The sequence below is a fragment of the Botryllus schlosseri genome, chromosome 2 (genome assembly GCF_051294905.1).
Source record: "Botryllus schlosseri isolate E-star chromosome 2, Bs_hap1, whole genome shotgun sequence".
Taxonomy (NCBI): Eukaryota; Metazoa; Chordata; class Ascidiacea; order Stolidobranchia; family Styelidae; genus Botryllus; species Botryllus schlosseri.
In genome coordinates, this window is record NC_137237.1 from 37,351,511 (window position 1) to 37,378,123 (window position 26,613).

Consider the following 26,613-nt stretch of genomic DNA (forward strand, 5'->3'; position numbering starts at 1 on the left):
CATATATTTACGGAAGTGCGTATATGGTTACCAGTTCAACGCTGCGTTAATTTCATTGTGTGCTGATCTATTTCAGGGATCTTAACAATCACCAATAGCACGTACTATTTACTAAGCAAAGTCTTGCAAAAGTTTATTGGAGGTAGCACTTCAAAGGGTAGATATGGATACAGAGATTTTAGGTGGGGAATGAAGGCTCGGAATAAATCGGAAGTGGGGAATTAGGATAAAAAGGTTGGGAACCACTGCATTAGTCAGTATTTAGAGAATCCTTTTGAAATACATCTCAAAGCGGTGCGAAGACGAAAAACATACGACAATATTACCGATTAGGCCTATATGAAAATAATTGTCGCAATGCTATGTATGATCACCGTGACGTGTTGGCTGTAGTTTCCCATATATAAGGAAACCGAGTGAACACAACATAAACGTTTGAAAAGTTTTGCATTAAAATTTAATGTTTCGAAATACAATTTCCGAAACTATGTTATCGGTAATAGAAGACGTTTGAAACTTTAATGCGCTTTTACTCCGGCGACGATTTTTTTACGGTTGAGGTGATTGGTTGCACCGAGTCTGCAGGATACCATAAAACGCCTTTTGATGAGGTTAGCCGGCAGCAAATTCATTAAGGCAAAAGTAGTTTGTTTGCATTTGACTATCCGTGCTTGATTAACATTAACTAAGGCCGAGAGGATGTAGGCCATGTTGATACGAGGTTATCAAATGATTCACACCGCTAGAATGCTCAGAATCGTCACAACTGCGTTATCAGAGGTTAATCTCGACATCACAATATCCAGACGAGTTCGTAGCAGGACGTTATAACGGTATGTCGTTATTTAATTATCATTCATGCAATATTCTGATTTCAAATTGCACCGATTTTGCAATTTCTTTCACGCTGCGAATATATCTGCAAAACTTTTGAGGATACTTTATGATTTGTTTTGGCAGTCAGGCAAACTAAGACCTGCTTTGTATGCTCTATTAGTGTGTTATTTTAGAAACAGGCTGGGTAATGTTGCGAACAATTAGCTCAGCGTGTCATTGATAAACCGAATCGAACGTCAGCAGCTGACAATTCACTTCCAACATGTGGTTCTGGATATGAGGCCCTATCATCAGTAAAATATTCTCTTATAAAAAATTAGCCTACGTAACTATGCGTGGCCGTTGTGTATTGCGTATTGAGATGTAAGTGTTCCTAAGGAGCAGTGCTTCCCGATCGTTTTATAGCCGCGACCAAATTTCCGATTTGGATATGTTCCCCGGCCGGGTCGACCTCCTAATCTAGTCAGCCGATTACTAAACAAGTTCAGAACTATGGCTCATATAGCCGCAATGGAATCAAAGTAGCTTATGTCCAGTTTTTAAATTTTGGTGGTTTATCTTTAAAACTTGAAAAAAGAATCAAGTCTTTGATAATTACTCATTTTTTTCGATTATATCTAGCCCATGTTTATGTTCATCTCATTGTTTCAAAGTTAACCATCGCCAAGATATGGGTGAGAGAATATATAGATAACTAACCTACAGATAGATACGCAACACCCGTCGTCACGCTTGCTTGCCCGGAGGAAATTACTGCTCAGCAATCTGAACGCAACATAATTGCTAATCCCATAGCTGACGACCCGCGCGCTTAAATTGAATAAAGTTGTTCTTATTTGAAAGCTACTGTCGCACTGATTCCGAAAATATACAATAAAATCTAATCAGGGCAATGGATCCCCTTGAAATACACCTCAAAGTCCGGAAATCGGCATTGTTCTGAACAATCGCAATCACGCAAGGGTCATTGTTATGGTCATTGTGTTGCGTCGCCGCTATTGTTTAGAACAATGCCGATTTTCAGACTTTGAGGTGTATTTCAAGGGGATTCCATTGCCCTGATTAGATTTTAATGTATATTTCCGGAATCAGTGCGACAGTAGCTTTCAAATAGGACCAACTTTATTGAATTTAAGCGGGTGGGTCTTCAGCTATGGGATTAGCAATTATGTTGGGTTCAGATTGCTGAGCAGTAATTTCCTCCGGGCAAGCAAGCGTGACGACGGGTGTTGCGTATCTATCCGTAGGTTAGTTATCTATAGAGAATATGACAAATTTACGTAAAGGTAATTTTCTCGAAGTATGTAAAATGGACATATGGTACTTTGATTTCACCGCGGCGATATCCTGCTCACGGCCAATTTGGGAAGCGGATTACGCCTATGTTGAAAACCACTGCTATAGAGAGATCATCGCTCAGGTTTCCTCGTATTTTAGCTTCTATAAAATGCGCGATTCTTTCAGGGAAACTTAGTGCCGATGCATATTATATATTGTCATTGAATATTCAATTAGGTGAACGCATGATGGAAAGTAATAACAGGAATAACGATATTTGCAGCAATCACTTCCAATGGCCAGTACCAAAAATGGTAACTGTGGCGAAATCCCGTACGAAACAATAATACTCGTTTCGCGATCACATAATGCAATTTTCATGAGCATGTCCGGCAATTTTCAGCTTTTCATGCTTCATTTTAAATGCCTCAACACCGTGACCATCGATTACGAGCAGCTAAGACAGTGGTTCTCAACCGGTGTGCCGCGGCACACTAGTGTGCCATTTACGTCTCGCAGGTGTGCCGCGAGCGATTTCTTCAGAACTTTGAAATTATGCGCAAAATAATTCTAGTCTATAGCAAACGACCAATCATGTAAATCGAGCTTTATGTGAAGTTTGTACATTTGACAAATCAAAATTGATATTATACCCGCAATCAATATCCCCTCGAATTCGCTTTACCGGGCAGATCGCGTGCCTTGCAGGCTGAATTTAGTTTTACACAATACGTGATTGATCGCACGCAGAGTAGAACAGACAAGGCGGCGAATTTCGAATTTCAAGCATGCTAATCCACATTGTGATTATTAGGTATCGTGCCGGCACTTCGGTTAAAATGTAGACTTGCAGCACAACGTTGTGTTACTGTCTGTCAATGAATATGAGAATTAAGAAGTAATGTTGATCAAATTATATCAATTAACAAACCTCTTCGCCGTCGAGGTTATAATCTTGGTTTGTTGGAGCTATAATTGAACTGCGGTTGGCTGCCATCAGAACTATTGAGGTATGGCTATCCTCACGCGTGGTACAAGATCTGCGTGAAAATGCATTGTAGCCTGGTATAGCCTACACCTCCACGACTCAGTATTCGCTAGCGGCGATGGTGCTTGACCTCTTCGACGCAATGCGGCAGTGGGCATATTTATTGGAAAACAAATCGTATGAAATCGTATCTAAGGGCAGCCCGAAGTTTCTGTGAAGTCGTATATCAAAATCACCCCTTTTACCTTCGTCTGAATACGCCCTGTTTGTCGTCATCACGAAGCAACAATATTCTGGCCTGAGGAACACGACGATTTTCTATCGCGGCGTAGTAAGCTATATAAAGGACGCTTCGCGTAAAAGGTTACTTTTAGAATTATTTAAAGATATAAGTTTATGTTAAAAAAGGAAGTACAGAAACATTTTGGATTGACTGCAGAGGTGGTCACATTAGTCGGCGTTACTACTGGGTGCTAGTAAGTAGTCTGATAGTTGGCAAGTGCCGTAAGCCAAAAAAGTTCAGAACCACTGTGATGGTGTGCCGCGAACTATTTTTCGTTTCCAAAGGGTGTCACGTGGTCAAAAAGGTTGAGAACCACTGTGCTAAGACAACACAAGTCTAATAGAAGATACTGATTACGAGATGCAGAACAAATAGCGACACTAATTTATCCAGTAGTTCTAGGTGACTGACAGCGGTGGGGAATTTGCATCAAGCATGCAACTCGAATGGAATACTTCAGGAATGTATTTAGCGATAATGGATACAGGAATATTATAGGCGACAGATCGCGTGTTCAAGTAACAGATGGAAACGATACTGTATTATTCAGATATTAGGAGTGTAATTTGACTACTATAAAAGATTACGGCTGTATAATCTAGACCACTTCAGATAGTACGGCGAACGATAGGTAACGTAGATGGCTTACAAACACTGCATTTTAGATGTACTCTACAAGTGGGGAATCGAATCAATTAGCAGACTACAAATGAAGACAAGGACCATAATAGACCTTGTCCGATCTCAAGACAAGCAATGGCATTGGAATTTTCCTAACTCTACTCTTGTATCGATTTGACCGCGTGATAACGAAGTCATCACTCTGTGTTTATTTTTGTTGAGCAGTTGACTCATACTATAAGCTAGTCATTATTAAGTGGTAAGTAGGCGTTATGTGCGTCTTCAACTGCTGAATTTCCAAATTCGACTCCCGTGTTCCCAGAACACTATCAATAAATTTGCAAGATCATATTTGCTATTTGGCTAACTGCTGAGTAAAATTCGTGTTCCGGAATAGCTTTTGTCACTATCTTCGTGTATACGTCATGAAGCAATCAAAATTAAAATGGTTTCATACAAATACCGAAAGTACCGTTACCGAGAATGGACATTACTGAGAATGGACAATACAGAGAATGGGCCTGACCGAGAATGGACAATACCGAGAATCTAACTTATTGAAACGGGCGTTGTCAAGAAATTTATACCTGAGAATCGACACCGAATGTGACACATATACGCGATCTGTACATATGCATAGCATGCCTGTATTTCATACATAGCATTCCCGGTGATGTCCATTCTCGGCGGTGTCCATTCTCGATAACGTCCATTCTCGGTGGTGTCTATTCTCAGTAATGGTTTTCTTGGTATTGACCGGACACCAATTAAAACCTGGGCCTTCCAATCTGGGTGTTGCGCAAAGAATTTCGTGATGTTGTACGTTATATCACATAACGCATACAAGTGAATTCTGCACATTACAATTGCACTATAAAACTATAGATCAATCCGTCGTACTGTTCAGCAATAATAACATGAAATGCAAATTCAATGTCCGGTCACAGATTCCGTCCAGTCGATTATGACTGTGATTGTTTAAACAATAAAAATATTATTATACTAACGTAATCTTGCGTTGCAATTAGACTCAAATTTTCAATTTTTCGCTGTACAATTTCATCATTGGTAAATATAGTTGAAATTGGATTCGTGAAGATCAAAAATATTTGGTGTGAACGTTCGACGTTCAACATGTACTATATAGCTTACATGAATATTGGGTGCCAATTGATCAGACAACGGAGACTTTTTACGGGAATAGCGAACTGATTATAATGTGGGCAAACCCGACATATTTCATTTACTTGACCAATCTTTACTCTGACATTACTAATCAATCGAATGAGAAATAATATGTCTCGTTATTATTTCCAAAACCCTTTTTGTATATGCAGCTATCAAGCATTTGATAAAAGAGTGCGGCTCTCGTGTGCACGTAGCAATTATTATCTTGTACGTATACGTTTAGCGTGCCCGTACTTTCTTTTCCAACCAGTAACCAGAACAAGCAACAGTAATCGAATCAATTAAAGAATAGTCTGACAACAACGATAGTAAACATACAGCAGTCAATGTTGAAATAGCGTAGAGAGCTGAATTCCAACTGGCACATTATAAATGCATTATTACATCAATAAATACGAGATCGGATTGAATGTTTTACCGACATCATTCTCGACTCGATGCAACAACATTTCACAGTTTAGTTTTATTTCGCTCTGTTAATCCTAATATTCGTGACTGCTGGTCGCAAGAAAGTTTAGGAAAATAAAAAGAGACTGAGCAAAGAGTTTGCGAAGCTTTACTCCGAACGGTACCGTGATCGAGGTTGCATTTAAAAATAATCCATTCAGAATGAATATGTTTAAAACATGACCCATGTTTAAAACATGTGTTTTATTGTCCGTACCAAGACGTCACGAATTGGCATTGACAATCGAAAGTATAGGTAAATATGACTCCTTTATCGAGAAGGCACCCGACCACTGTCTTAAATGGACCGGAACCCATCTAGGACCATGACTACACTGTAATGTCGCATTTTGACGATCGGGGTCATCATCATCAGAGCATCCTTTCCCACACCAATGATCTAAAAATACGTGGTATACCTATTGCACCGACGACAATTTCGATGGTTTCAACCATTCTATATCATGTTCTTCGACCATGTCGAGTGCAAGTCGTCCGTAGACTCATACTAAGTGTTTTTTCGAAAGTATTTACACATATATGGCATAATTATAAATCTTTTGTTTGAAAACAGAATTTCGTTCTTTTCGAAATGATGTTTTTTTTTAAAACATAGTCTGAAACAGTAGTTCCCAACCTTTTTCGACTCATCGCCCCCTTATAAAGCTTGACACAAATGCCCTCCCCGCCCCACCTATTTATGGTTCTAAAAAATAGGACATACAAACGGGAGATTTATTCACCTAACTCTGATTGCCGGTGAATTGACCAAATAAAAAGGTCATTTTCCGAGTAGGAGCTCGAAAAACCGTTTTCGCAAGAAAAACAAAATTTAAAAACTGAAATCAGTTCCAGCATTTCAAAATACTTTACCAAGCGTTCTTCCGAAATCTCAAATCAGGTTTGGGACAGCAAAATATGACCTCGCGAGCCGCGTGTTGGTGACCCCTGGTTAGGGTTACCATATATTGGGAATCTGAAAAGAGGACTCTTTTTCAAAATTTTCAAACTTGCAAGACCGGTTCTCAAAAAAGCGGACAAAATCCGAAAAAAGAGGACTAACGGGCTTCTTCCGGGGAGACTTTCCTATTACAAATCCTATTAAAAGAGGACGCATGGAACCCTACCCCTGGCATAATCCATTAAATGGGAAATAGGTCAGCTGATGAAACTGCATCCCAACTTATGAAGCTGAAGAAAAATATTTCAGTGTCCAACTCGTACACCTCCAGATGAAGCTTGTTTTAAATTGAGATACCAGGATGCACGCAACAGGTCATTGCGAAGCACAGTTGTGATACCCGTTCTCTGGCTTCATATGTCACATGGGGCTCATTTCATAGTTATCATTCGAAGGAATGTACATACGATCGCGTTGATTCGTACGGTTGGCTTTTGAGCATACTGACCTATGCGATGTTTCGCGGGATACATATGTATCTCGTAAAAAGCCATCGCGTATACATCGCTACGTGCACTCTTTAATAGGTAATTCGACTATGGAACATTGAGTTCGATGTTTATAGCAGCTTTGTAACTATTCGTGACTCATCATAGTGTCATAGACAATCATAAATTTTTTTTGGCAAACTACCTACATTTTAAACGTAGCATATTGTTAAGTAAAACTTGGTTTTATTAAAGTTTTTGCATCACTTTTATGAGTGTAATTGTATAAAAGAAGTGTGTCTGATAGGCCATATATCACGGTAACAGAATTTATTTGGGTAATGGCATGTACTTGCAGTGTTAATATTAGTTCCGAATTTGTCGCGACGATGCATCTTTCAATTTCAATAGAGGCCACATCCGACAATCCGCTGAAATTCGACGACCCTCGACAAATTCTACTCTTTTGAAAACCTTTACTCGACTGCTTTTAAGTTTATAATTCCACTCAAAGTGGTTTTAACAGGTCTTTGAAATCGCTACTTTTATTTGTAAATGAGTAGATATTCACGACCTTACTTCTGCGTCTATCTGAGAAACAATTATGACTGCTTTGATCGCATCTGGAAACGGGTGTGTGGTTTATGTGAGCATGCAGATAGCGCCATGTGGTAGCATGCGGGATTTTACTTTTTTTACTTGAGAATGATGGATTAGGGTTTGGGTTTGTTGGGTTATAGATAACATGCTAAAGTTTAGTATTATGCGTGAGCAACGAAATCCCAATTATCTTTTTTACTGTGTTGCATGGTCAAATGATAGGCTTCAATATAAAAGACCACTTTTCCGATGAGTGGTTAAACTGTACAAAGCGTGTGGTTGATATATCGATTGCATAACGTTGCTCGTATTGTTCCATTTCTGAGTGTTCCAATGTATACCATTTTAGTTTGCATTCGAACAACGGATCACAAACATTTTCATCATCCTTTATAGAAAGCGCGAGTAATCGAGGGTCGTGACACCAGTCACGATACTGTGACTCGGAGGGATAAAAAAAAATACACGGCACCGCGATTTTTCATCAACAGAACAACAATCGTGTTATAATGTATAATATTCAGTTTATAATCTATGACGTCCTTGTAATCGAGCCTATCCGATATCAATACAAGGTATTTATCACTACAAAACAAAAGGCCCCTCAATATGGATAGAATACTAGGTTGATAAACTTATGCCATTATGCTGTCATACAACTTTAAACACATGTACAGTACATACAGTCACTGCGTGCCACTTGAATGACGGTTACGTTGCATGCTCCTATAACACTGGTCAACAAAATAAAAATAAAAAATTTGGCAGATCATCTAGGAGTCGATTCTAGGGTTATCAATCACATTAGTTTTGCCAGGTTGACTCTAGTTTAAAAAATACGTAGCCTATACCCATAGAAAAGCCCAAATTACCGAAGAGAACTCAAATATTTCACTAGGTAGGAAGTAAATCGAAGCTTTTTCCACTTTTGTACTGCGCATAAATAGATAATGTCCTATAAAGAACCCTGATGTTGTCCTCATTTACTCAATCAATGTTAACATGACCCGATGCGAGATCTTGGTTTGTCAAAAAAGAAGTTTGTCAAACTTCAAAATTACACTTTTGCCCAACGAAAATATATTTTCTCCTTTATCAAGTGTTCATTTTACCAAGATGAAAGAGGGTTATTAAGATGTCAAATTAGTCCTTGAAAAGCTTAACCACAATACTCATGTGCATATCATCTCTTTCAACTTGTAAATGTACAATTTTCTGCTGTGCGAAAACAAAGTGGGTATACCTAGTTTTCCTAATAAAGCTGATATGTTTGATGGACCTCAGATTTGAATACGGATGAAAGATTCCAATTTCATATTATGAAAGGAGATCAATGAATGGAATTACTTCTAGTATGTACTAAATAAAACTTTTTGGAAGATCACAAAGCACCCATAGCTACATACAGTGGGTCCGAAAATTAATATCTGCATAACGAAAACTTAGAGCAAATATGACCATCAAAGTTAACTCCCTGTTCACTGTTCAGTCATCTTGATATATTTCGTGATCATTTTGTTGATTCGAGTGAAGAGCAAGAGAAAAGGTTCAACCAGAACACCAGAAGAAAGATATCAGGGTAGATGAGAGGAACATAACCGGGCAGAATATTGCTTGAACCTTCCGAGAGACTGCACTAAATTGCTTACAAGCGAAAATCGTATGGGAAACAATTTTGTATCAAGATAAATTGGTAAAAATTTATTTCAACTGATTATTTTGAATTAACAGTAGATGGTTGAGATAAAACTGATTGAATTGAGACAACGTTATGTGAGTATTTAGGTAGATACTTATGCTTATGACTGGAGTTTATTTATGTATGTCCTTTCCGCGAAAGTCTCCGACTATGGTAAATCTAATAGCCCTAAATATAATGATGTTGCTGACTTCTGTAATTTTATTTAAAACAGTCTTCCGTGTGTGAAAATTACAAGTAGATTGAATTTCTGAACTATATAATACGACTGAGCCGTTTTTTTATCCGGCCCATAGAGCGAAAATATGAGATTTTGGTTAAAATAACCCCTATTTGGTTATCTGCAAAAGCAGAGCCAATTTGAAACAACTAAGGTCATGTTCGGAATCAGTAGCCTTCGTAACCCCAAATTCTACTATAACTTTGCCCGCCTAAAAATATGCGTTGACCAGTGTAATCTGTTTTCAAAATGAATTTATAATGTCTTCTGAAGATTTACTTGTGATACGGTGTATGCTATATGTTGAAATAAATTATTGGTGCATACAACCTGCAATATCACGAAGCGTTACACAGTATAGCCCTAATACAATGTCGTGGCAAGGATTTGCCTGGCGTTCGGCATTTTCACGGATATCACAAAAGTCGGAGGATGAAAAAAAGTTTCAAATCTTCGGAATCTTTCGAGAAATGCGAGACAATCTGTCATCAGACAGTAAAGACGCCCTACTTGATTTTATCGAAAAAGACATCGTGGGAACTGACGCATCATTCGATGGGCCATTCGGAAAAAGAAAAATCGTATACTGCGACTACGTGGCATCGGCGAAAGCCATGCACTCGATCGAACAGTTCGTGATGAAATGCGTGCTTCCCACCTATGCCAATACTCACACACTTTCGAACGTCACCGGGTCGCAGACAAGCTCGTTTCGGAGTGAATCCAAGTAAGTTTGCGCGGGTGAGGGGAGGTCTAATTTCGTCAGGTCTAATTCCGGACGCACAAGATGGAGTTTCCACGATCTTCTAACTAAGCGTTTTCAAACTTTTCTCAACTGCGTACCATTTCAATTTCCAGGCGTGCATGACTTAGGCTACCCCTTGAACTGAATCCAAAGTTAACGTACGACTGTCTATAAACTCTATTTTAATGTTTGAAAGATATACCTCGGTCCAACTCTGAAATATCAACTTAACTTGGGCCATAATAATGGATACAATATATTTGCATTAAGTTTACTTAAAATAACACTGGCTTAAATTCTGCTTCAAACACATATATATTATTTAGTCTCGGTGGCTTGGAAAAAGTGACCCTGGTCTGATCCAAGGTGGAATCAGTTTGTCATAAAAACGACTTCACATTGATCAGTGGCAGTCCCCTAAATTGTAGCCTGTTTATCACTGTGCACAAGCAATACAATCAAGATTCATTCGTATTCAAGGTTCATTGTTACCCATACTATCCCTAATGACAGAGACATCATCCGCAATGCGGTGAGAGCAGACGAAGAGGACATATTGATTTTTACCGGATCCGGAGTCACCGGCGCAATCCATAAGCTGATATCGGTTTTGGAGCTGACGCAACCGCCTGTGATATTTTGCGGTCCTTTCGAGCACCATTCCAATCTGTTACCGTGGAGAGAAATGAATGGGCATGTCAGTATATTAGAATATGCGTGCACAGATGTATATATAGCTGCTGCTACAAATAATTCATGTCTTGATTGATGCGCTATGAATCGATTGCAAAGTTCCCCATAACCTATATTTCACACCAGCTTATATAGGCATACATATTCGATTTTGCAACCACTTAACATTACTTTGATAAAAGTTATAGTCCACAGACTATCCTCCCCCACCTTATATGTTGGTCTGTTTATATCCGTCGCAAATGAGAAATATACCCATTTATTTCATTTTATTCGGGCTACTCACACATTCCTCTTCTAGATGGTGGACATGGCCGAATTTCCACCGTCGCGATATAGGGGAGATGTGGTACCGATGGATCAAAAATTGCAAAATGATCTCTAGCTCTCAAATCTTCAGCCGAGAATAGCAGATCTTTTGCTTTCTCAACACTTCGATGCAAGCTCTACCTAACGTGGACATTTACATGAATATCCGCCTTTTCAAAAAATATTTATAAGAGTTTAAAATTTGTTGCTTGAACGTGTCATCGGTCCCCACCCGGTGGGTCCAAATGCACACGACCATGGGACCTATGAGACATACGCTCAAAAACTCAAATTTGTTAACTTGTTTCATTGTGTACTATAATCTAAGCTACATCAAGCCAATGAAAAATGTTTCGTCGCGACCTTCAAGAATACAATAGATTATATCAACTCAAATGTTGGCATAAAATCATGTTTTGATTTACGCACAAACTTATAAAATTAATGCCACATACATATTATCCGCAAATCGACATTTTGACTTTCAAATACCTCGTAATAGCGATAAAACACCACGGGTAACTAAGATTTATGGCTTATATATATATGTAGGCGAGTTTCTGCTGTTGAGTGATTAGTTGGTCCATCTATTTTGCTTGATTTGGCTATGGTACTATAGGTCCCCACCCCATAAATATTGAAATTTACTTGAAAATAGTCCACTCGAGGATGGTATTCATTCAAAAAATATGTGCCATTATATACCCTGATACAAGCCCTATACTTCACATCAAAAATTACGGCGGGTTTGTTAGTCTGAAAGGTGATATAGATAAATGAAAATGTCGATCCTAATTTACTTTACACCCCCTAAAACGTAAATCATTCGTCACAGACCCCATAACTCACGCAGGTCGTATTTTTTTGCATGTGAGGAAAGATTCTGTCAGCATGTAATTGTAGACAAATTCACGGAGTGTAATCATGGAATTGTCATGGAGAATTTTTCAAGTATTTTCGGTCCCAGTGATCCATCGGTACCACATCTCCCCTACATCTTGCACTATCCTGACGTATTTCCCATCCAATTGCTATCGCCACATTCAATAGCGCAGCTCATCTCCTGGCAAACTTTTCTAGATCCATGCACAGAGTCCAACTGCTTTAGTCTGTTAGCATGAGACTTGGTCAATGGCATAAGTGACGTTTTCTAATTAAACATATCAAAACGAATTTCCTGTAATATAATCCTAATCTAATTTATGAAATGTTCCCATGCTCTGTTTAAATTTCCAATCTATTTTCTGTTTTTCCTGAAAATGTTGTATAACTGCTGTTTAGTGTGATACGAGTCAGTCTCAGTGTACAGACATTTGTCATTTTCGTGCTTATGAGAATTAAGAAATGAGATTTGATATGAAGCGAACTAGATATTCGTTGTGTTTCTTTTGCGAATCAAGTAGTTCTAATATATAATTTGGAAAAGAGGTATATATTTTAAATTCTTTCATATTGTTGACTACCTGAAAATTATATAGTTGTCGATCCATGCTCCGCATACCTTTACAAAAGCGGTCGATGAGCAACAATATCATCAGTAGTGTTTCTTATTGTATATTGGTATAGTTGTTCTATCTCGAAGGTGGTACATATTGGAGAAGATGCTGACGGGAGGGTGGATATGAGACATCTGGAAATAGCGCTGAAAACGTGGCAAAAATCAGGTCGTCCGATGATCGGAACCTTTTCGGCAGCCTCGAATATCACAGGTACGTGGTCGCCATTCCTAATGTCCATTCATTGTCCGAAAACTGTAGAAATGGTTTCATCGTGCTGGACCAGGGATTCTTAAACTAGGGTTGCCATACGTCCGGAATCTCCCGGACATATCCGGAATTTCACTGTTAAAACTGCGTCCGGGAGGAATTTATAAAATATGCCTAAATGTCCGAAATTTTGAAGGCCTGAAGTAAACTCATATTTTTTTTCGTAAATCAACATAAACAATATTATTTTTGGCCGGACTTGGTACTTCTTCGCGCTGCGCGCGATTTAGTAGGAGCCTACCACATATATTGGTTTTATAATATGGGGACTACCCTACCACCCTCGCCAAAACTGCGATCAAAAATAAATAAAAATAAGTCTAATTGTAATCGCAATTACAAGACAACGGTGTATTCACAGAGTCGGTTTAGGCCGTTTGGATGCTTTATTCAAAGATCGTGGTTCTACCGATAACTCTAATCATATGGGCGGAGTGAGGTTCAAAATGATATAGTAATATATTGAAGAATCAATATTATTGGTATAATTCATTCAAATTATTTAACGACCAGATGCATACAGAAACCAGATGCATATAGTAAGCCCCCAGAAGTTGCATCGATTACCCTATGGTGGGCACAAGATCGGTGTTTATTTGGGCGAAAGGGGACTGAAAAAATGTAGCTTCGGCCCTGGTTACAACTTACAACACACAACCACATACTCCTGAACCGGATCGTGACCACCTCTAGTAGATTTGCTGGTGTGACGTCATATTGATCGACAATGTGCTTATATCTCATTTTGAAATCCGCTAGTGGGCGCTCAAGAGTGTCCGTATTTGTGCAACAGAAATATGGGAACCTTATCTTAAACTAGGCGCTTAAACCTCGTTGGCGATCCGTAGACCTGTTTCAAGGGATCCATGAAAGGCCAGTGAAACCTACAGTGTTTTTATTTCATTGTAAATAAAATTTAGTCACATTATCGATAGTAGCATATAACCACCCAATATCGAAATTAAATGTTTTTGATTTATAAGCCGGTGTTAAAGGAAGCTTCTCAAACTCGAGATGTACTGAACAGAGTATAGGCCAAGTTCACCGCCATTCGACATAAGGTTTATTCTTCGATGGAGATTTTGAGCAATTCGCACTCATTATTCAACAGCTTTGCAAGTACTAGCTCTGGGCATGTATCACCGCGTATTCATTTTATGATCGTCAATCATATATCATACGCAGATTTATAAATAAATTCGGACGGTCCGTCATGACGAAGCAAATCTTTCAATAGAACACACGAAGTGATTAGCACAGGGTATTTATTGCGGTCTAATACCTAAATTCATAGTTATCACCAGATTACTGATAATGAGTAATGTATACAATTGTGTGGCATCATGTTGTGACAAGAACACGCAATATTTGTCGGATAAAGCATCATATACGTCGCCGAGGTTTTGGACTCATGTCAAGCTTGGAAGATTTATGCTGCAGAAAACGGCTCGCGAGTGTTGTGTCACTGACATCGTCCGTTCGTTTCGATACCTTCTAGTGAAATAATAGAATATGTAGGAATCAACTGGTTTCGCGTATCCATTAAAATGCTTACTGGTGGAATATTTCTGGGGGATCTGATAATAACCTGCCTAGCCAACACTATGGGCCCTACAGCATTTGGACGCGATTTCATTTTATAACACTCGAGATTATTTTACAGTACGATTCAAATCGTGAATCCAGCCACCGAACGCGCTTCGGCAACATTTTAACTACCTAAATCAGGGGTATCAAACGTACGGCCCGCGGGCCGCATCCGGCACGAGAGGTCGTTCGGAGTAAATTGAAACATTATTGTATTATGCAGCCCATTTTTAATTGAAGTAAATGTCGAACATGTTTATCGGCCATATTGTGTAACCATCTATCGACAGTGTTGAGTTCTCACTCAAGTAACCATCAGGAACAAGGCGGTGCATTGACATTGCATTATGGGGAGGCAAAAAAGTGCAAACTCTGTTCAGAGTTTTCTGGAAAAATGGGCCATATCATAAGTATTCACAGAGGCGGAAACGAAAATTCGAAACCGTTGCATGTAAAATACAAGGGGAATATAATAGCTACTAGGAGAATAGAATTCAAATATCTCTGGTCGCACTGCTGCTTGTATTACTCTGACCCAAAAGGCCTCAGCCCCGGTCTCCAGAGAAATCGAATGGTGAATTGGTGATATAAAAATGATGAACAAAATTCCAGCGCCCTCGTTTACAATTTCCTATAATCCTCACCCCAAATACGCAGGGTCAACGACGCATCACGATTGAAGCAAGGAGAACACTGAAATATTCCTACTTATATCGACGTTATTAGAGTCTCTGCTTCAGTGGCTTACGACTGTAGCCTATTCAATCGACCAATCATCGCATTTTTTCAATGCCATTGTTTGCGAATAATGGTGTTGCTAGAATAGGGCCCATATCTGATCCGTGATGTAATATATAATACTATTTTGCATGGTGGTTGACAATAAAGCATTCCTGTGAAAAACAAAGGTATGGATTTGGAGGTAACATTTCGGGTCATTTGACAGGTCCGGCCCGCGAGCGATCAAAACTTTTGAATTCTGCCCGCGACCCGAGTTGAGTTTGACGCCCCTGACCTAAACAAACCAGTTGATGCAGTCGACATGTTACTGAATTAGTTCACGAAGGAGGTCCTTGGAATTATTTCTAAAAGTTAGTCGTCCGCGATAAAACAAAATTTAAAAGCCCCTCTGCTAGACGAATAGAGGATCTTTCTTTTCTGTACACATTGCGAAACAAATTCTATGATTGTGACACACCTCATGTGTGGATTCGAAAAATCGATTCGAACCGATTATTACTGTTTATGTTGCTTCCGGCTATACACTATTAAAGACGTTTCCGATTTACGGGTACCGGCATTACCACAACCAGGGAAGGCAAAAGGCACATAAGTTTTACCAAGACCCCCCTCAGTCTATATTCCACTTTTATCTAACTTTCATCCTGAATACGCCTACATGTTTACAGGTATCACTACCAACACCCGAAAAATCGCGGCGCTTCTTCATAAATACGGCGCCGTGTCCCTTTGGGATTACGCAACCGGAGGGCCCTACCTGGACATCGACATGCATCCAGAACCTTACGACGGATACGACAGCTCAAAAGATGCCATATTTTTGTCGATGCACAAATTCGTCGGCAGTCCTGACGCCCCAGGCAAGTAGCCTACCCGATATACCTATCATGGTTGGACAGAAAACGTTTGTTTTTTCGAAATAAATTAGAATAATAATTATAAATGCATAGTTTTGTCGAAATTAAACTATAATAGGATTATATCTGTAAAGTTCCTTTTTTAAATTAGATTACAATCATAATTACTGAATTGTTAAGAAAAAAATACAACCAAAGTGAAGTTCAGTCCAAATCAAGTGTGACTTCATTTTCATAAGGATGACAATGGCAAATGTTGGCAAACCGAGCTTGGTTTCTTTTGCACTATGCAGTTCTCCTGTGGCGTTTTCAGGAAAAACAAAATAAGTTTAGAATTAAAATTAGAGCATTGACACATTTCATAAATTCGATTCCAATTATAATTAGAGCATAGCAACATTCCACAAATTCGATTCGTATTAGATTACCAACAGTTTGCTTTAAGTATCCTAACTAGACAACTAGAACTATCTGGTGGTGCGAGTCTGATATCTCTAGGTGTACTTACGCAAGACACCAGACCAGTAACACTCAACGTAATACGTGACAACAGGTCTCTTAATCGCATCAAAGCACCTGTTTCAAAACAAAGTTCCCTCGTGTATGGGAGGAGGCACGGTACTCTTCGTGTCCGAAAATGATCATAAGTATCTCAAGGACATTGAAACGCGCGAAGAGGGGGGTACGCCGGCCATAATCGGATCGATACGAGCGGGACTGGCATTCAAGTTAAAAATGGTATGGATGTGATTTTCATAGTATTCGATGTTTTTCAACTCTTATTGTGGTATTACATCAAATCTATGTTGGTATCGATGGCTGCCGACTTGTGGCACCGCGTACTCTCGTTTTAAAACAGAGGTTACTGAACTGATTTGATTGCGGGATCCTTCAAGTTTATGGGCGGTTGCGTACCCTCAGAATATCAGAAGTCGATGAATAAAAAAGGTCTTCTCTATGTGGACCAGTTTCGATTTAGGATATTCAATGCCTTAAATATGCTAAGAAATAAATAGTCATGGTATAGTCACAGTGGACAATCTGGTTTTGTAGTTTCTTGATAATGCATTTCTTGGACCCCGCTGATCGCTAATCTATCCGTGGACGACAGTACAAGAACCTCTGTTTCAGGATCTAGAATCTAGACCTTTGTAAGTCACGGCTTATGCGGATTGGATAAACAGCCGATATAAGTTACCTCCAACAAATAATAAATGGTTTCATTGCTCCCAAAATAACGCCCTGTTTCGGCGAATTATGCTGAATTGTAAATGATGTTTGTGACCCATCCGTAAATCCTCCACAATCACTGTAGCAATGTCACCGTGTGCTTCATTTTATCCAGGCAGTCGGCTGTGACGAGATTATGTCCCGTGAAACGGCACTGTACCACAAAGCAATGAAAATCTGGAGAGATATACCGGAACTTGAGATACTGGGAGAACTGAAAACTCATAAAAAGACGAAAACAAACGAGGAGAAACTCGCAGTGTTTTCCTTTCTTATCCGACACCCACAGAGCGGACTCTACCTGCACCACAACTTCGTTACCACGCTGCTCAATGATCTATTTGGCATTCAAGTATGCGGAATCACTCCTATGCCGTTACAAGCATTTACAGTATATTTCTACTTCCAGTCAAGAGGAGGTTGCGCATGCGCGGGAGTATACGCACAGCATTTACTTGGAATCGATCGAGACGCAGAAAATCGATTCGGAAAAGTGCTGCTCGAAGCTCCGTAAGTAGTTATAGATTACAGATTGTACGTTTAAGTATTCGTTGGTGAAGCTATCTCACTGGATTTTGATTTGCATGAAAAAGCTGATTTTGTAAATTTGCCAGATTTACGAATTTACATTTAGTTTATATGACATAGGCTTGAAAAAACTTTACATGTAGAATCTGTAAAATTCTTAGCTTACTGTCTCCGACCAAGATATTATATATTATATATGAGATACTGTATGGTCACAGATCACTGCAATGCTATTGCTTGAGTCGCCACTGTCGTTTTGCAGCATCTTGAATAGTAATGTCGGTGAAATCGCGGTATTTTTTCAAAGTTTCGACGTCTTTCAAAATTTAATTAATAAAATAATGAAGTATTTTCGTCGACAATGCGCAGCGAGAGAGCTAAAACGCGCAAGGCCGGCGAATCAGAGAGAACGGAATACGAAATCACGCGCCCCGGATTCACCCGACTGAATTTCCCTTACTTCATCTCCGACGAAGCAGCGGACTTCATCATTAGCGCTGTGGGAATGGTCGCGAAAAACGGCTGGACGCTGCTTCCCAAATATGAGTATATTCCCACGTCAGGCCAGTGGAAACACGTGGACCATTATCAGGTAATTGGTATTTAGATGTGCTCGATGAGGAAGTACCACCTTTTAAGAGTAATTTACTTGGTTATGAGTAGGCCTTCATTAGGGTTGCCATACGTCCGGAATTTCCCGCACATGTCCGGAATTTCACTGTTCAAGCCAGCGTCCGGGAGGAATTTCTAAAATATGTCAAATGTCCGGAATTTTGAAAACTTCACGTAGGATCATAATTTTTCGTAAATCAGCATAAAAAACAATATTTTTTTGAGAATATTTATGCTAAGGCATGATATTTTTTTAGCGCTGAGCGCGATTTGCAATCACATTTATTGATTTTAATATGGAGACTACCATCCTTGCAAAAACTGCAATAAAATAGAAATAAAGACAACCTTCATTCACTGGAATAGGAGAACGGTATATTCCTAGATATCGTAAAGGCCATTTAAATGCTTTATTCAAAGATAGTGGTTCCAAACGGTGGGGGGGGGGTTGCCTTTATTCTGGAGCGAATATGTTGAATGTAATCAGCTTCCAAAATAGCCCGTGAGTAAGTCTTGGCAAAGGCGCTGACTTCTTTTAGTAATCAGCCCGTCAAATTTTGATCTGGGCCACGGAACATTTTCGAATTGGAGATGGAGTCGAACAACTGGATATGGGGTGTTTATAAATATTCGTGGCTCGCACCGGCATAAGGCTGATAACCAAACTTATCGGTAGGACATGAATATGACTTAACGATGGGCAATTACGCTCGCTGTATTTTCGAACTCATCAACCTCAGTATTTAAATAGTAATATATAGAACAACCAATATCATTGACAGAATTCATTCAAATAATTTAACGACCAGATGCATATAGAAACTTGATTCATATAGCAATCGACCCCTCTTCCCAGAAGTTGAATCGATTACCCTATAGTGTGGGATCAAAATCATTGTTTATTTGGGCGGGAAGTGACTGAAAACATGTGCTTTCGGTCCCGGTTACACAACACACAGCCACATACTCCTGAACCGGATCGCGGCCTCCTCTGGTTCATGAGCAAAGCTTTGCTAGTGTGACGTCATACCTAATTTTGAAATCCACTAGTGGGCGCTAAAGAGTGTCCGGAATTTGTGGTGCAGAAATATGGTAACCCTAGCCTACATGCTCCGCTTACTAAATTAAAAATTATTTAAAAAAACCGCCACTTTAAATTTAATCGCTTTAAGGCAAAGATTATTACTTTAAACATTTTAAATTACCTAAAGTATATATTAATTTTGTGTTAAGTTAACATCCTCTATTGAAATTTTGATAAAAGCCGCTTGAAATTGTTACTGACAGTAAATATTATTTGAAAGATCGTACATATTTGTTGTGTTGTTAGTCGTGTGGCGTTCATCGCGAAGATAAATCTTACAATATCCAAATTAGCCACCTTCGATTACCTGTAAGAGATGTGATTGCTCGATCAAAATGTACTATTACTCAACTGCCTTTTGACTTGCTACATCAATTTGCCATTTGCCGTACTGCTGACATTCGAGCGTTAGCTGAGGAACAGCTGTGTGGTTAAATTTTGAACCAGTTACCCAGTGGTTCTTAACCTTTTTTTCCTCCAGCGCCCCCTTTCTAAAATTATCGTGCGCCATCGCCCCCCACCCAATATTGTAAGGACAATGGGTGCGAGGGGGGCCGTAACAGCACTTCGTCAGCCCCCCTAAAAACGATTGTCTTGGGCACCCATAGCGTGATAAACCAAACTCAGGAGGGCTTGGCGCCCAAGAACCCCGCCGCGTGATTTCGATGGTCAGCAAAGTTTATGTGGCATGGTCGCCCTAGGAGCCAAAGTTTTCTATAATGCATGAATGAAATAGGTTGTACTTGCATATAGATGTCACTATGAACTTTTTGTCCTCTCAGCTCACGTCATCAGATTTACCAGTAGCGCTGAGTGAGCTGTTGTATTGGAAAATGAAGGCCAGGTAATTAATAATTAATAATTATAATTGAACATATTCGGGCATGCCCGTTGGTACAATTAAATCGTTACATGTTATTTTGTTACCTCTTGTCCGCTATATAGTCAAAAGTTATTGAAACGCATGAACGTATTAAACTAAAGTAAGCAGACGATACAAAATTGGTATTTCGTCACTGGCAAATAATTTTCTTGGATGGATGTTATTTGTCCTGTGGGGTGCAGATTGAGACGACATGATAATTCGGCACGAGCGATTTAAGCACCATGGACAATTAGACTTGTCTACATCGAAGTTTACGATTAACATAAGAGTCTCTTGGGCTAAGGTCTTCTCGTTGACGATCTTTTTGACACCCTTCTCGGAGTCCCATATTCCCCGGAAGTTCATACGTCTTCTTGCACGTGGTGTGGTAATGGCCGACGCCGAAATGCCTATTTCTATTCATAATCATGCGTATTCTTCCATGGGGGAGTCGTAAAAACATGATGTTTAATTTATGTTCATTCACCGATATGATTTTGGGCACCCTTCGAGCTAACCTATTGGTGGTTTGGGTAGCAGCAGTTTCGATCTGGGTAAGAGCTCAAAGTTCAGTCGGTCTTTTTGGAACTTTGGTATTGGAAATATTTCGCGCTTTAATCGCGCTCGAGGACCATTCGACTATGATAAACCGTATAATAATTGTGTGTGGTATATTCAGGGTCAAATCAAGGTTGCTATATCAGCAACAATCGGGTACGGTATCATACCCTGTGGTTCGAACCCTCCAGATTTCACATCGCCGATTGGCAATACGGGGAAATTAATGGTATTGGATTTTGTCTTATTGCTTTGTATAACTATAAGTAAGTCAAGTGAGAATTGGATGCATATATCTGCTCACATTGAATTTAGTACGGTGCCCAGCTATTAATTTTAACACGAATGTATTCCAAACGAAGCAACTCATATTACATAACGTTCATGTGAGAGTGAGGTTGTGAACCACAACACGAAATAGTATCATCCTTTATGATGCGATGAAGAAATATTCTGACGATTTAATTTTGTAGCTCTCAAATATATGTATATAAAGTTATTCATTTCGTGCACAAAACTTCAAAACTTATTTTATGTACAAGGGGCTCTCACTCTCAATCAAGAGTGACATACAGGGCCTCCCTCTTCGATTTTTACACGCTGTGCGCTGCGGGATGTATTACCTAATTCGAAACATTTTCTTGAAAATAACCCTAGCAAGTGTGACGGCAGTTTTTTAAATAACGGGAATTTGGCGATCTAAAAGTACGCGCAATTCGTTTCATATGAATTATAATAAACCACTACATTTATGTAAATATATGTAGCAAACATCGTCGCGTAGCGCGACCAAAATTTCGGGATTTGACATATTTTGTAAAATGTTAATTTGTTCTGAATACTCATTAAGAATATGTCCTGCTTCCACATCATCCAAAGCGAAGCCATTTTTCTTCAGTGCCCCCGTTATCGCCCCCTGTGCCCAGCTCCCCCCCATATCGCCCCCTGAGCGTTCCCGCCCCTTCAAAAAGGCAAGGTTACGAACCATTGAGCTACACGAAGCGAGAGAAGTTAGCGCCCACGCTAACTTACTCAATAACCTGATGAATATTGCAATATATCATGTTGTGTTTTCATAACGCCTGTCACATAGCTAGAGTCGAGGATGAGGTTTGAGGGGTTACTCGATGCAATAGCGTACCTTAGTAACGTTTAGGAGCATAGTCAACTTTTTTAGTCCATAGGGCCTGTAGCTCTACAGTCAGTGAGTCGAAGCATTCATATGCACTTATGACGATACATCGTATCACATGAATCGAATCCTTTTAACAAATACTTGATTCGGATTCGAGAACACGAATTTGTATGTCAGTTTCTAGCTATACATCAAGAACTGAGATCATCAAAAGTACGTTTTTATCTAGAGTTTCGAAGGGATTAGCCTGACTGATGTCAGCTTTCATTACGATGGATTGCGATTGCGAAGTGACAATCAGACAACGCAACTCCCTTGTTCAAAGATTGAGTGCTTGAAGAAGGCGGAACGGATATTTTTCAATGCAACAACGGTAAGGAATAGAGTCTGAGGGATATCGAATTTTGGGGTTGATGCGGACGAAAGCGATAATTAGAATACTCGTGTTCGCGATGTAACAATATATGGATATAATCACATTTAAAATAAAATATACAGTCATTCATTTCCTTACCATTGCTAACGAGCAACATATAACAGCTACTATACTATTTCTTTCAGATAATTGGCAAGGAATTGCCGAATCAAGCGAAGAAATTCGACACAACAACCGCTAAAGACCTGCGCTGGTTTCTGCTGCCTTCCGAAGCGCAGACATTGCTTAGGGGGAGAAAGATGGAGACGAGAATGCGATTAATCTTCCAAGTGCGCAAGGAAATCAGAGTCCTAACGGAAGAGCAAATATTGAACTCATTGTTTCCACCTAACGGCGACTCGCCCACTGCGAAAAAGAGGGACAAAACAACAGATAAGATCGAGGGCAATGACAATGCGTTGTTGAAGAAGAGCAAGAAGAAAAAGTTTGTCTTCAAGTCTTTATTTTGCCGGACAGAAAACGCCGTGGATGTTATATCGAAAAAGGGCATTGCGTGATCGATGGTTATTCCGTGTCCGTTGAAATCTACCCCATGAATCGGAAACCTACATCTTCTATTGTATTTCCAGTGTGTCATATAACAGTATCAATCACCTGTGACGTCACAGTTGAAGATTACTGGCGTCATCGGGCCGTATTTCACGTGTCAAAAACTGATGCTAAGTTTGACACCCGCACCAACCAATCCATGTATTCTGACTTGCTGAGGTCGCAGTGCGATCACTAGTTGCCGTCACCCTCTGACCTACCACTAATTACACAACAGTTACAAATTCGATCCGTAATACTCTCCCGTAACGGTGATCTCATTAGTGATTCGTGCTTTGACTGACGGGTTAATCGGGATATCCAAACTTCTGATTATTCTTATCAATTAGTATCAGCATGCATTTGGAATGCGTGTCTCGGAGAAGCTATAGCGTTTGTTTCAACACATTATCCTCACCGACATTAAAAGGGTGGAAAGTAAATCACTATGACATCTGTGAGTTAACATAAAATAATACTTATACTTTATTTCACAAATTCGCCTTATAATTGAGCCCGTCAAAATCTGTTCAATTTACAGTCTTATATCGTCGATGGCTATGGTCCCATTAGTGCACAATTTCTGATAAACTCTTACTGTTTTTGTTGGCAGAAATGCTCGACTCTAGTGCCATTATTAAGTGTGAAGACGCTAGTCTGTCACCACACCTGTTTACTGTGACCTGTCTCCCGAGGTTACTTCGACCGTTAAGTTATTACAATGGAATTTGATTCTTGTTTTATCGTACTACTTGAGTATTGTCAACTTCGATTTCTCGGAGAGCCATGTGTGACTGGCGAGCCGTTGATTCCCGTCTCCTGATATACAAATATAGTTTCGCACATTATGTAAATATGTACTTTTAAATATATATTTTGTAAGCACCGATGAAAATCCGTTCAATACTTGGAGCTAATACCTCTCGCTGGAAAGTTAATTTATGAGTTACGCTATTCCAATGGTGGAATTGAAATTTCAGAACCCAATTGACTTGAAGACTTACCAATAAAATACATTTCTCTATATACATTGTCTGTATCGGAGAAAGATATGGGCGATTTTATTATAATTTCGTAATTATCTATGTTTTATAATAAAAAAAGTGGAATTAGCAACTGTTTCGTTAATACACCATCGTCTCGCAGACCTAGGGTCGCAGATAGATTCCCGCTTGTTCTCTACCAGAATCCCGCAAATGGGGAGCGAAACCAAGAACGCTCCCAGAAAGGAGTCGTCAGTAAAGGCACCAGCGTGAAATTCCTATCTGATCATCAGTGAGATCACTCAGCTATACATTGTAGCAGCCTCGATCGTTAAACTATAAACTCCCGTGCTCCTGTAATACTAACGGGTTTATGTATTTCGAATGTCGATATATTCAACACTCAAGTAGCTCGAACAACTGGGGCTTGGCATACTAGTTATCACATGCGAGTAAATCAAATGTAATGTTGATAGAGTCGAGTATTGAAATTATACGCCCCTTTCGACTAAGAGTCATGTTATCTATCAACGATAGCTATAGTTTCAATACTTCTTTCCCATACTGGAAGCATTGAAACCTGGATTGGATGTATCACAGTCACAGCATGCCACATGCAACACATGTACAAGTCCACGAATTTGAGTGTGAAATGGATATGTTTGAAGTGTTTATTAATTCACGGCCGGTCACAATGACATAGCTCTGGGAGTAGGACAACTAGAAAATTTTCAGCTATTCCAAATTAGATAGAATTAGAATTCTAGCTTCACATATCTTCAATTAGATCGGAATCAAAATCATAGCTAGAAAGATTTTTCTTAGTTTAATTAGAATTGGAATTACTGAATTCGCTAAAATTATTATTTGAATTAAGTTTGATTTGTATCGAATCAGAGTTCATAATTCTCTCGAGCATGAGAATGGAAAATGTCTGTACACCGAGCTTGGCTCGTTTCTCTAAAGACAGTTCTACTCAATGATAAATATTCTGGTTCGACTATAGCATTTTCACGAAATTAAACAATTTTACCAGATTTGAACTTCTCACAAATTAGATTAGAATTACTTCACCGGTATTTCAATAGAAGTGACTAGAATTATCTGCAGGTGTCCAAGTCAGATAGGTATGGTCGAAAAACAGACAATTAGCGTTAATGAAGAGTATGGTCTTCGTGGTAGCAAAAAAGGTACGTGGACTTTTCACATCACCCATGCGGATAAAAAGCCGTAATGAGTCACATCCAAACCGTTTTACGCGATTCGAAACCGAATCACTCACGCTCTCGCTGTTTTGGGCTCCTTGCCTCCCGTGTGGCTGTTCATGCGATGACAGCCGGAAAGCCCAGAAAAATGACCAGACAAAAAAAAATGAGAAAAAAATTGCTTTTAAAAGGACCGACGAAGAAAGATTCGTTTCGAAGAAGACTGTGACATCGGACACTTGGTCGAGGTGGATGCTTGTTTAAGAGTCCCCAACTGGTCGTTCGGCACCCACTGTCTGTTCATTACATCACATTGTGTCTTGTACATCACATTGTGCGTGTGTGTCTTGGACAGACGAAAATTTAATCTGACGATTATTACCAAAATTATCTCGAACCCTTCCCAAGTGTAATTGGGTTCATCCTGTTGATAACATGTTAATAAAATGCGAATTTAGTTGTTACCCTAGTTTCAACCGCTTAGTTAAAGTCTGGACTGGGCGCTGAGATGTTTACCTAACAGAGTAAACGGCCCAATGTCTTGGCCGAATTTTTCTGCGGTATTTTCTAAGCCATTATGATTTGTTATTTTTCTCTATCGGATTTCTCGGGGGAAAGCCCGAGTTGGCAGACGAGAGTCGCACCGTGTATGACAATCAAAAAGGTGGGCTGTGATTGACGTAAAACAAGCCGTCTTCGGGGATAGAAGACATGACATCACGACATAAGAAAATATTTGCACAAAGCGAGATCAAGACCATCAAGAGACGATTCGGACTCGTAGCACATGTACTATTACCCAGACATATTCGGGTTTTTCAACGGGCATATAATAAACTGTTTATTACCTTGTAAAAGTGAGTGAAAATCCGGATCCCCTTAGTATTAGTCCGCGAACTTGCGGGAATATGTCGTAGGAAAATTTAGTATGTGACTTTATTCTGTGTCTCGTTACTGGTTTTCGCAATTTGGCGACTAACTCATGTGCCATGTCGGAATCAAACGCCTAGGATAGTTCGGACAATGCATTCGCAAAGTAGATGTCACTCTGCCAACTATGCGCAAAAAAGACGGATGCGTAATAGTTGTCTCGTAGCATATGTGATCTGTTAATGCAAATTACAATATATCTTTCAAACATCAATAACTTGTGGATTGTCATGATTCTTTAATATCGTAGAATGCAGGCTATATCGTTTCC

The 26,613-nt window shown here is 39.5% G+C and overlaps 2 protein-coding genes across 2 annotated transcripts in view; both read left to right on the forward strand.

The window, feature by feature from the left end:
- Positions 1–26,613, forward strand: part of LOC145434596 (uncharacterized) — a 269,611-nt gene that overhangs the window by 235,915 nt on the left and 7,083 nt on the right. The gene's annotated exons all lie outside the window — the stretch shown is intronic.
- LOC145434589 (uncharacterized) lies at positions 9,514–24,334 on the forward strand. The gene is made up of 10 exons (XM_080311928.1): positions 9,514–10,277; positions 10,809–10,992; positions 12,880–13,006; positions 16,060–16,251; positions 16,802–16,986; positions 17,594–17,830; positions 17,888–17,988; positions 18,376–18,598; positions 22,490–22,633; positions 22,822–24,334. The coding sequence occupies exons 1-10, from the start codon at positions 9,811–9,813 to the stop codon at positions 23,191–23,193; spliced, it is 2,232 nt and encodes a 743-aa protein (XP_080168054.1). The 5' UTR covers positions 9,514–9,810; the 3' UTR covers positions 23,194–24,334.

What these genes read in the sequence shown, in the direction of transcription:
- LOC145434589 (XM_080311928.1), top strand. Translation starts at nt 9,811, where the DNA reads ATGTCTTCTGAAGATTTACTTGTGATACGGTGTATGCTATATGTTGAA. An exon ending in AAAGTGCTGCTCGAAGCTCC is followed by an intron (nt 17,989 to 18,375) that starts GTAAGTAGTTAT and finishes GACAATGCGCAG; the next exon opens with CGAGAGAGCTAAAACGCGCA. An exon ending in TATTTTTCAATGCAACAACG is followed by an intron (nt 22,634 to 22,821) that starts GTAAGGAATAGA and finishes TATTTCTTTCAG; the next exon opens with ATAATTGGCAAGGAATTGCC.